Genomic DNA, 12,897 nt, shown 5'->3' on the forward strand with positions numbered 1-12,897 from the left:
TCGCAAACCCAATTTGAAAAAAAAGATACCTACATATGATAGACAGGAATGGATGTTGCAACAGAATTGATCAGGCAAAGTCTCCCTGCTTTATTTAGAAGCCTTCCTTTCCAATTAGCTAATCTTCCCCTCACCTTTTCAATCAACCGAATGAAAAGAAGCCCTACTGGTACGGGAATGATTAAGGTTAACTCCAAGATATCTTCCTAAGTCCAAAGCAAAACGTATTGAAGAAACACTAGTAAAAATATCTCTTCTACGAGCGGTCACATTTTTAGAACAAAAAGCTTTAGACTTTTCAAGATTCACTTTCATGCCAGATGCCTTGCAAAAAATCTTAAGAGAATGCATGACCATTTGGACCTGACTTTTTGTAGCCTGGCAGAAGAGTAAGAGATCATCTGCAAACATCAAATGAGAAAATTTTGGGCCACCCTAGTGACAGAAATTAGTTTCCACACACCCTTGACCACCTTATGAGATATATAGCAGGCAAGTCTTTCCATACAAAGCACAAATAAGTAAGGAGACATTGGATCGCCCTGTCTAAGCCCCCTTCTAGGAGCAAAACTATCCAATCTATTCTCATTCCACATAATAGAAAGAGAGGATGCACGGACACAAGTCATAATCAAATTAACAGTGATGATAGGAAAACCAAAAGCAATGAGAGTACTCTCCAAAAACCTCCAATCCACCCTATCATAAGCTTTTTCAAGATCAATTTTAAAAGCAAGAGTACCTTTCTTGGATTTTGTGTGCTTCATGAAATTCAAAATTTCTTGGGCCACAAAAATATTATCAGGAGCACCACGACCCGGAATAAAACCTCCTTGTAAAGGACTAACAATATCTGGAAGAAAAGGCCGAAGTCGATTAGTCAATACTTTGGTGATAATTTTATAAACAATATTACACAAGCTAATAGGCCTGAAATCCTTCATAAAGGTAGGATTATCAATTTTAGGAATAAGCACAATCAGAGTTTCCATGATGCTAGGATTTAAGAACTCTCCCAAAAAAGCGCTCCGGACAATATTCCAAATCTCAGTGCCTACTATCTCCCAATATTTTTTAAAAAAATAAGCTTGAAAGTCATCTGGACCAGGAGCCTTAAAAGGGCTCATACTGAATACTGCTGACTTGACTTCCGCAAAAGAGACATGGTCAATTAACCTAGCACCAGCCTCAGTGCTTAGAGTGGGCATCGAAACATCCCCTAAACAATCAACCTCAACCTCTTCCGTTGTACTAAAGAGATTCTTGTAAAAAGAGAGGGCTTCTTCCTGGAGAATATCTGGATCAGTAGACCAAGACCCATCTCTAACATATAATCCATGTACTTTATTATGGTTTCTACGCACCAAAGTCTGAAGATGAAAGAATTTAGTGTTTCTATCCCCATACTTGACCCACTGCTCTCTAGATTTCTGGTACCAAAAAAGTTTCTCTTGCAATAAAAGCCTATTATAATCTTCCCTCAGTTCAGCTTCTTTAATTCTCAGAGATAACACATCGGTAACCTCCAAACGCCGTTGAATCTGATCAATCTGATATTCCAGCTTATTTTTTCGCACAAAAATATTTCCAAAAATCTTTGAGTTGAAGTCCAAAGAAGCCTGTTGAACCATCTTAAGCCTTTCAGTAACGCCTCCAAACTCTTGATTCCAAGCCTTACTAATAACATGTTTATAAGAAGGATGTGTTGCCCACGCAGCTTGAAACCTAAAAGGACGAGAACCTTTCACTCTGGGGCTACCATGACAACGAACTAAAATAGGACAATGATCAGAATGAAGCCTGCTAAGAATTTCAGAATAACCCTCAGGAAACATTGACATCCAAGCCTCATTAACTAGAGCTCTATCCAACCTTTTAGCCAAGTCCCTGCTAGCCTGAACTGCTCTATACCAAGTATATCTCCTACCAGTCACTTTAAGATCAAAGAGCTCACAGTCATCTAGAGTAGTAGCTAATAGACTAGCTCTGTGAGAAGAAAAATACGCACCTGTACTCTCATCTGGTGCCACAATCTCATTAAAATCACCAATGGCCATCCATGGTCTATTATGGCCTGAATTAATAGAACGCAAATGATCCCAAAGCATACATCTTTTTTCGAATTGAGGACTCCCATATACTACACTACAAAGCCAAACTAAGTTACCCACACTCACTTTCACTGTGATACATTGGTCAATTTGATCAATAACCACACAAGAAGCATTAGCAATAGAAGATAGAAACCAAATGCCACCCCTGTGTCCTACTGCTTCCTCAATACCAACACAATGAAAATCCAACTTATCCCAAAAAATTTTTAAATTATTAAACATGGTATGAGTCTCAAAGAGAAAGAAGAAAGATGGTTTATATATTCTCACCAAATTTTTGCAATGCACACGAGCCATCTTGTTAGACGCACCCCTCACATTCCAGGCTATGATATTGAAACTATCCATAAAAAACAGCAAAAAGGGAGCTCCAATAACAAACCCGAGACTCAACATGTTGTCCCTGTCTTCGACAATCCTGCCTTTAATGGACTCTCAAGTGGCAGCCCAATTTTCTCCGTCGAAACTTGCACCATACCTGCCGTCGATGCTCCATCCTTATCTACTGGTGAATTCTGCAAAGAGTTTGGGCGAGGACGCTTTCGCACAGTGCCATTTGTTGTCTCACATTGCTGCTGATGATGAACATTGTGCCGGGTCCCCGAAGAAGCCACACTAACCGATTTTCCAATATTGATGCCCCTGCTTAATTTTACTTTGGATCCAGTAGCATGTGTTGTACGTTGGTGGTTAGGCCTTGTCCAAGTACTGGTAGCCTTGTTAGGAGTCTTCTTTGCTTTTGGTTGGTCCTGATGGTTACTAGGAGAAGGCTTTTGACCCATTTTATACTTTCCTTTCCTAATCACTTGAGTCCAACCTTCCAAATCCTCATGTTGTGCATGGTCTACATGAACAGCATGCAAATCACTCTCCACCAAATCCAGGACAGTAACATTTACAGTCTCATCTCCAAGATTCTTGCCAAAATGAAAACTTGCCTTTTCCACATGCACTGAATTTTTTGAATTTGAACTTTCTGGCTGTTTTGCTACATCGCTGATCACCTTGGCATTAGTTCATCCTCCTACATTGCTGTCAGTCTTGCACACCTTCATATCATGACCAAACTTGAGACAGGAGCCACAAATAAGGTGAAGACTTTCATATTCAACCTCATATTCAACACCTTCAACAAGAATCTTCTTAGTCACTGGCAATCCTAAATCTATCTGAACACAGGCTCGAGCATATCGTCCTCTTTCAGCTAATTTTGTTGCCAAATCAACCTTAACGGGAATGCCAACTGCAGCCAATTTTGTTGCCAAATCAACCTTAACGGGAATGCCAACTGCAGCCGCAACACGGAGCATTGCATCCTCTTGGTAGCACCAAATTGGTAATCCAGAAATTCTAATCCACACTAAAGTTGCTCCAAAACAATTTTCACTTGATCTAAACTCTTGATCCCAAGGCTTCACAGCCACATAATTTCCCTCAATCATCCATGGACCTCCCAAAGAGAACCTTTTCTCGCTCCTCAGCCACATCAAACTTCACAAGAAAGTAGTCAAATCCCACGTCCAATAAATCAAAACCTCCCTTAATCCTCCATACCGTTCGGAGTTTATGAGACAATGCAGTGTAGCTATAATGTTTACCTAGCACCTTAATCACTATAGCATCCTTATAAGGTTCTGCCAAGCAATTCTTAGCTTCTTGGGTAAATGTGACACTCGGTGGTAAGAGATCTCCTTACTTCCCAGAAACTACCGCAATGTTATCTCCCGATAAAGTTTCAACAAGTGAAAAAGTTTTAGCAATCTTGGAACCCACAACTTTGTCCCTGAAAGAAACCTTCAAAGGCTTAGAAATTCCTCCCGAAATATGATCCTCCTTTTCTCCTGATGCAATCCCTCTCCCGCTCTCCCCCTTAACTCTTCTGCCGACATTATCGGCTGCCTCACCGTGTTTCACCCTCAAAGTCTCTTTCCCGCTTACTCCACCGCTCATCTTCGATTTTCAAAATTGTACAACTTGATGAGTTTTGTTTTGGTGTATAGTGCTATTTAAAATAAAAGGATACGCTAGTAGTTATGAGATTTTTGTTCCTGTATCCAAGTTTAGTCGTGATTTATCATAAAACTAAACAGCCTGATCTTTGACTTAGTATCTTACATTTTATTTATTAAACATGATTTTTTCGAGATATAACTGCAGGCCGGCTTTGTAGGTACGAATCAGAAGGTAATATTTTTAATAAAAGAAAGTTTATTAGTTTTCTCTTAAATATAAAATAAATTAAAAAATTGGTCTCTAATATTTATGTTTTAAAAAAATAACAAAAAAATATTAATGATTTATTCTTCCAATAGTTAATTTTCTAAATATCTTATCAAGCATTAGATTAGGAAAGAATTTTTTTTCAAGATTTTAATATATGTGAAAATATTTAATTTTTATTTTGTTATTAGTTACGTTATCTAGAATTTTATCTCATTACTCATAACAAAAATTTATTAAAATTTAATTTTGGTATGGTATAAAATACTTTAATATGTATATTTAATTATGTAATATTATATTATTAAAAATAATTATATTTTATATTAATTACACTAATAATGTTTTAAAATTAGATATAAAATATTTTACTCCATGAATTTATCAAAATTAAACTCAATGTGTTAATTATTAAATTGTTTCGCACTGGAACAATTCGTGAAAGTAGACAGCAGGAAGAGTCAAAGGTAGTAAATGAAAATGGAGAGAAATAAATAATTATTGGTCCTTTAATTTGGGATGTGATGCAGACATGTGGTTTCGTTTACAAGGTCCTACGCGTCAATGACTCGAGACGTGTTCGCTCAACACAGCGAGAGCATTCACAAACAAACAAAACAAGCACCGCTTCCGGAAGAACGAGTAGTGTACTCCACTTGACTTGACCTTAACTAATTGACTTAGCTTTAGGCCATGGCTTGGGACCCGGTCAACCCATATATACGCACCTAAGTTAGCTGATATATAATTACATGGTGCATGGTATGCTGCCATGGTTGTCGGAACTCGAACTGAACGATAATCGAATCAAAATCAAATTATTAGGGTATTAGTTTAATTAGTAAATCATTAATTAAATTAGCTAATTTAATTTTACATAAATAAAAAAAATAAAATAATTAAAAATTAAAATTAAAATTTAAAATATATATTTTTATTAATATTTTAAAAATAATCAAATTATTTTAAAATAATATAAAATAAAAACAATAAATATTTTATTATTTTTATTCTAACATAAATATTTTTATTTTATTTTTATATTAAAATAACTATTATTTTTAAATTTTAATAATTTATTAATTAATCTATATTTATTATACATTCTATCCTATAAATATTTATTAAAAAAATAATATTAATCAAATATAAATTTTTAGATCTAACTAATAATACAAAAAATTATTTTAATAATTTATTTAAATTTTTTGGTGACTCATTAAATACACTATTTTTATTAAAGAATAAAAATAATACTTTATATTATTTATATTTAAATAAATTATATATAAATTTCATTGTTTATATATAATGTGTTTGTAGGGGTGTGCAAGGTCCGGCCCAGTCCAAAGACTGGCCTGGCCCCGAACGTTTTAGGGGCTAATTTGGTGTGATTTTACTGGGTTTAGGATCGAATAAGAGTCTAAAAAATAGATCTGGTCATTATTTTGGGTCGGGTTCGGACCATGGCTCGGATCACCCGAAATCGGTCCGGTGGCCCAGTCATCATATACAATTAATATTTTGTGTTATTAGTGATGGATGATGGCTATTCTTATGTGGAATTTAAGTATTGTAAATCTTAATATTTTGTGTTATAAGTTAATGTTTTATGTTTAAAATGCATAAGATTTTAGACTAATTAATGCATAATATTGTGTTATTTGTATTGATTTAAATATTTACTATTATTAGACGATATTAGTATTGATTATGGTTATACTTTAATTTTAGAGAAGAGTTAGTTCTTGTTATATTTTTTTAAGTGAATTTTACCATGTCAAATAATAGTTTGAGTCTTGAAAATTTGGATATTTTTACATGCTAGCTTATAAGAAGGTATCAACGTAATATAATGTTGACGGCCCGGTTTTTACCCGATTTTTATCCTGTATAATCGTGACCTGAAAGTGTATAGATTTCATCGAGTCTAGGGTCAAATTCGGATCTCATAAATAGATCCGATATATATTTCGGATCGAATCTGAGTCACATCAAACCCGGTTTTACCCACACCCGTATGTGTTTGTCAAACGAGAGAAAATTTCCAAAATTTATACCATGTATAATATTATTAGCACATTTGTGTTGAATATTTTGGTGACTCGGTGGTGATATCATTTTTCTTTTTACTAAAGGTCCAGGTTCGAACCTCTAAAGTTTTAATTTCCAAAGGTTATGAATTGTTTTCATAAGGCCTTGCTATGGTGACTCGGTGGTGACATGTTTTCTCTTTTTACCAAAGCTCCAAGTTCGACATAAGACTTTGATACACATGAGTCGGGTCGGATTTGATATGACTTAGATTTGGTCTGAAATATGCACCGAGTTTATTTACTAAATTCGAACCCGATCTTAGACCCGATGAAATCAATACACTTTCGGATCATAATTATATCGGGTGAAAATCGGGCTGTTAACATTATATTACGTTGATACCTTTTTGTAAGTTAGCATGTAAAAATATCCAAATTTTCAAGAGTCCAACCATCATTTAACATGATAAAATTCACTTTAAAAATATAACAAGAACCAACCCTTCTTCAAAATTAAAGTATAACCACAATCAATACTAAGACATAACTACAATCAATACTAATATTGTCTAATAACACCAAATATTAAAATCAATACAAATAACACAATATTATGCATTAGTCTAAAGTCTTATGCATTTTAAACATAAAACATTAACTTAGTCTTATAATGACTAATAACACAAAATATTATGGTTTACAATATTTAAATTCCACATAAGAATAGTTATGATCCATCACTAATAACACAAAATATTAATTGTGTATGATGACCGGGCCACCAGGCCGACTTCAGGTGACCCGAGCTATGGCCCGGATCTGACCCAAAATAATGACCGAGTCTATTTTTGAGACCCTTACCCAACCCTAAACCCGATGAAATCACACCAAATTAGCCCCTAAAGTGTTCAGGGCCGAGCCGGGTCTTCGGATTGAGCCGGGCCATGTGCACCCCTAGTGTCCAGCCCACCGTGAACGCATGCGAATCATGCCTCCAGACAGCATCGGTTCAATGCGAACCGTCTAGTTTTTCAACAGATTTGACTTCTGTTGATCATATTTGACTAATTTTATTACTGGTGCTCCAATTCATAAACCGAATCGATTAAATTATCGATTTATTAATTTTTTAGTTAAATTGACCGGTCCAGTTCAATTTGATAATTATGTATGATAAGATGAAGAAAAAAAGAATAAAAAAATACAAATTTTTTCTCATAAATAATTAGATCTTTATTTAAAAAATATATCATTTTATTTTTATTAATTTCTTAAAATAAATTATACATTTTTTTTTAATTTTTCCATACAAATTTTTTTTACCATGGAATTGTTCATAATTATATATAACTCTTTACATTATTGATTATCCCAATAAATTTTACTATTTTCATTCTTTGCTGTCATTATTATTCTAACACACTAGCTATACCATTATCTCTTCTGTGTGCCGCCACAAGTGTATTTTTACATGTGCTAGTATATGAATAATTTTATTTCTTTTGGTGCCGTAAAAGATAGGATTACAATCTTAATGCGATAAAGCATATATGAATTTTTCTATATCAAGACAATGGCTCTAGAGTCTAGATAGTAGATACTCATTTACAACACGTTGAAAGGAGATCTTATGCGATTTTTCTTTTTAAATAGATACTAGATACTCATAAAACAGGGGGGAATGGTGACCGACTGACCGGGAAGAGGCGAAAGGGATGAATGAAGTGGTGGCTGGAAAATTAATTTGATTTTACATGATCTCTTTGTATATTCCGCCTTTTTACGTTGCTATTGGTGGCATAATTAGTGGATTACTTTTTCCTTCTCTGTTAAAAGTATAGGTGACCTTGACTTTTTGAGGTTTTCTACCATCTTATCTGGTTATCCTCACACAACTAATACAATAATTTATTAACATGATATTTTGTTTTACAACGCTCACACCCACTACCACTTGATCCCAAACTAAAAGGCATGTCACATGTCACAAGTATGCTTCTACAACAATAAATTCATTTAGCTCTCAAGTCTCGATCGATACAGTTTCATTATAATAATATATAATCTTTTATTCGTATATTTTTTAATTTTAATAGTATAAAAATATTTTCTTTTATATCTATAGGATTTGACTGTCAACTGTTCTTATCAAAAATAGGATTGACTACGGATTTAAGTAATAGCACATAATTTTAAAAAATCCGTACGATTTTCTCAATCTAAATAAAGCATGTTTTTCATGAAGAAAATTTGGCTCAGTATGTTTTATTCGATACGGGTAAGAAAAGAATCTGACTCGGTATTTTTTTCTTAAAAAAAAGATAAGAACCAAGTCAAGATGATGAGTTTGAAAAATTCTAAATTAATTTAATGATGATCAAACATTATTAAAATGATTAATTACAAAATTATTAATTTGATTTTCAACTTATATTTGTTAATTATTATTATGTGAATTGAATTTGATATCCAGTTCAACATGTTGAAGAAAATCAGCCTTCTGCAAAAACTTGAAGATATATATGGCTAAAATTATTATTATGTGAATTGGGCCAGAAAAATCTTTAAACAAGCCCAATTGTTTCTTTGGTGCAAGACCAATGAAGTTTGGTCCAAAATTGAAAAAGAAAAAAAGCAAAAGCTTCATGTTTTCATGGTTACCACACCCTTCATTTGATAGAATTTATTGATAACATGAGAGAGAAAATTTGAAATTGATTTGATTGCTATTATTGCTTCACACGTTACTATGAAAGAGGGAAGTGGGTTTAATTAAGTGTAATTGATTTTAATTTTCTTTATTATTTTTTTTTTTTGAAAGCAATCTCTCTCTTCTCTCTCTTCTTTCATCACTTTCGGTCATGTCACAGAGAAGAAGAAAATACAAGTTATCAATGATGAGCTACTGTAGCAGTGAAACTAGAAGAAAGAAAAGGGCTAAGGTGATGATGCACTTAGCAGAAAAAAGATCCACAATAAGATGTGTCTGAGATCTTTGCCACTTATGGTAAGAAGTGGTGAGAAAGTCTCAAGCTTTCCATACCCAAAAATGGAAGAAATTCATCTCGGTCAGAGGAAAAAGATCCCTTGGAAGCATGACTCGTCTCTACTTTTGATCAACCACCACAGGAGGTAGCTACTGTAGCTACGTGGATGAAGAGGCAGAAGATAATAGCAGGAGGAGCTGTCAAGCATCAAGGACTCATCAAGGGTCAGGAATCCTTTTTGGGGAGCAAGTCAAGATGGAAGGCCTGGATTGATGAAGTTTGGTGAGAAGGGATGACACAGAGGTAATTGCATGTTGATTTTAGCGTTTAGTTTCCTCTCCTCTCTCTCTGGCCAAACCGATTTTGGTTTGAAGAAGAAGAAGATTAGCTCGATTCAACAGTTTCAACCTTGGAGGCTTCCCCTTCTATAAATAAGGGAGAACAGCCAGGACTTGAGGCAAGGAGAAAAGAGTGAAAAGCACAGAGTTCTCATAGCTATCCAAGCTAACAGAAGTTCTTCTCCTTCAATGTTCTTCATTTTGTATTTTTCTGTTTAGTTTTGTCTGTCTTGAGTCTCATGAAAAAAGGCAAACAGTGAGGTTTGTATGAAAAAGTCATAGAGCGAAAAAAAGGCACAGTATACAAAATTAAAAGAAAAAGCCATAGATGTCCTAGAGGTCCTTTGTACATCTATGTTGTGTTTCATGATTCTGTAGGAATCCCCTTACAAGTTGGATTAGCACTTAGCAGTTGAAAGCTTGGTGGGTTACCAAGTCAAGTTCAGGATTGAGATTAGATTATGGACTTGTCCCGGATAGGAAGGGTAGTTCCTAGGGAGAATTGGTGTTTGTAATCTGCATGATTATAGTGAAAATTTTATCATTGTTGTAATGGAGACTGGATGTAAGCTGCATTGCACTTAGCAGCTGAAACATGATACTTCTTAGTGTGATTATTTCTTTCTCTTCTACTCTATTTCTGATTCTGTTGCTCAGGAGATAAAATTGAAAAATATCTCTTCATTGGTTACGAGACAAAAATAAAATATCTTTTGACTAATGACGAGACAAAAAATAAAAATATCTCCTCTAAAAGTTCTAAAAAGCAACAAGTGTTATTAAGCAAAAAAGTAACTAAAATTTAATTCTATTTTTCTTAGTCACTTCCTTTTAATATAAAAATAAAAGTATGCAAAGAGAAATGTACACAAACATTATTTTATTTTTAATATATAAAAATCACATGACGATGAATGATGAATTGATAATCAATTAATCATTGAAAGAACAAAATAATCTTTCTTTATTTAACAGTAATACAATACAAATTAATTACTTATGGCAACCGAAATGACAGCTAAATTTATATAAATGTGATGTGGGGCAATTTGCTGAACTTACGTTAATAATTGATAGAAAAATCCAATGAACGAGACAAATCAAGAAAATAAAATCAATAAAGATGAAAGAAGGATGCAAAAAATGAAAAAAAAAAAAAGAGGCAGAAAGCTGGCGAAGCAATGATGACGGGTGTTATAATATTGATCTTGAGTTGAGTGATTAGGGAAGACGTGAATTGAAGAACCACCGGACCCATTATTAAAGCTAAAGATTCTGCACCTTTTAAAACTACTACTACTTTCTTCTTTAATGTGTGAAACATATTTCACACGTTCGATTCTCACACCCTTGAATCTTGATTAATAATTGAATGAAAGTCCAAACCGTAATCACTGGATTAAAAATTGGATAATAGTAAGTAATCAGTTATCGCATGCTAAAAGTTGCTGTGAAGAAAAAGAAATTTTGTTTTATAAAAAATATTATGTGCATGTTAAAAATCAATAGTAAAATTTGTTATTATATATTTATATATGAATATATTATTATTTAAATTATTTTTAATATATATTTTACATAAATTACTAATTTAATAATTAATTTTTGATATATATCTAATATTATTTTTTAGAGTCAATCTGAACATTTGGTTTTGGTCATCGTAAGTTATTTTCTTTTTTATTTTGTGTGGGAAGTTCTTGGACATCTCAAGCTACACAGTAGTCGTCCGTTTCAACTCAAACAAGCCCATAAGCCCACACTATATTTGGGTGGCTCGGAATCCAAAGTTACAAAAATCAACACCTTTTATTTTTATCTGAAATCAACGGATCGTTCTTTTATATAAAAGTATAAGAAGACAAATGAGATCAATAGATATATTTTATGTTTAATTTAATAAGTATATAGATGATTATATTTATTATTTTTAATTAAATGGTTATTTTTTTATTTGATTTACTCATATACAGTTAATAATAACTAAATATTTAATTTATTAGGTGTGCAGATAATTATCCTAATATTAAAATTTACGAAATAATTTAAAAATAAAATATTTTTTTAGGTCAATTCTAAAATCTATTATTCACACTATTTATAAAAGTGATTGTTTATTTAGCAAAACTCTTAATTTATTATTGCATTTTAAATTTTTAATGAATGTAAGGGCGGGTGGTGAGCGATAATGGTGGAAGAAAAAATATAATAAGAATAAAAATGAATAATCTGAACACAAATTTAGGATATAATTGAAAATATCTAACATTTTAAATATGAATTCGATTTTTTTTATGTATTATTAGTTTAAAAATATGCATAAATAAATAATTATATATTATCATATTAACAGAAATAATAAATTTTTAAATTTATTATTTAAAAATAATTAAAACACATACATCTGATAAACTCTTTTACACGGTTAATTTATTAAAAATAAAGCCATGCTAAAAGATAACACTTTTAACATAAAAAAAGGTTTACTAACTAGAATTTCTCTTTGTTGATGATTGGTGAGATGAAATATATACTAACAAAAAATAGTATGAGTTAATAAATGTTATGATTTATAGTCATTAATTAGTTATTATTAGTGTTTTTATTTGGAAAATAAATTTTTTTAAGTTAAAAAAAATTGAAAGTGTAAAATATGATTTCTAACTTTTCATTATTCTTTCTCTCATATTTATCTTTAGTCTCATTTATAAAATTAATGATAATAAAAAATCACACTTTACTCCCTCAATTATTAAAAAATTCAAAGAATCTATTCTATTATAAAATTTTATCCAATAATACAAAATTACTATTTTTTTACGAATTAAATACTAATATAATTTTAATAAAAATACTAAAATTTGAGACTTTTACTACATAAAAATTAAAGTCACACGGCGAGTCCACGACGATAGCGGGGCATACTGCATGACGACTGAAGGTTTATAATTTATATATAAATAAATAATAAATAATAATTTATAAATTTTTCATAATAAATAATAATATTATGACGACTGAGTTTATTATTTATTTATAAATATTCGAGCAAAGAGTGACTTGTGACGCGAAGAATAACTGAATAACCGAACGTGGCGTGGGATGGGTTGGTGAATAAAATGTGAATTAGTTACAAAAAGGGGTGACAAAGACGAAAACGGACTTCCATTGAAATTGAAGTCCTTCTTCCCTCAGACTTCGA

The 12,897-nt window shown here is 32.2% G+C and overlaps 1 protein-coding gene across 1 annotated transcript; it reads right to left on the bottom strand.

The window, feature by feature from the left end:
• Nucleotides 1-337: 337 nt before the first annotated feature.
• On the bottom strand, nt 338-3,424 carry LOC140183562 (uncharacterized). The gene is made up of 6 exons (XM_072232014.1): nt 3,164-3,424; nt 2,593-3,052; nt 2,385-2,440; nt 2,168-2,303; nt 1,130-2,074; nt 338-378 (listed from the first exon to the last, which is right to left on the bottom strand). Exons 1-6 carry the CDS (start codon nt 3,422-3,424, stop codon nt 338-340), a joined length of 1,899 nt encoding a protein of 632 aa, XP_072088115.1.
• Between the last annotated feature and the right edge of the window lie 9,473 nt (nt 3,425-12,897).

The sequence above is a fragment of the Arachis hypogaea genome, chromosome 3 (assembly GCF_003086295.3).
Source record: "Arachis hypogaea cultivar Tifrunner chromosome 3, arahy.Tifrunner.gnm2.J5K5, whole genome shotgun sequence".
Lineage (NCBI taxonomy): Eukaryota > Viridiplantae > Streptophyta > Magnoliopsida > Fabales > Fabaceae > Arachis > Arachis hypogaea.

Coding starts and splice junctions, on each gene's coding strand:
- LOC140183562 (XM_072232014.1), bottom strand. CDS start 3,424: ATGCTCCGTGTTGCGGCTGCAGTTGGCATTCCCGTTAAGGTTGATTTG. Junction 2,441..2,592: donor GGATGGAGCATCGACGGCAG/GTATGGTGCAAG, acceptor TCAATATCATAG/CCTGGAATGTGAGGGGTGCG. Junction 379..1,129: donor AGTCAAGTCAGCAGTATTCA/GTATGAGCCCTT, acceptor CTCTTCTGCCAG/GCTACAAAAAGTCAGGTCCA.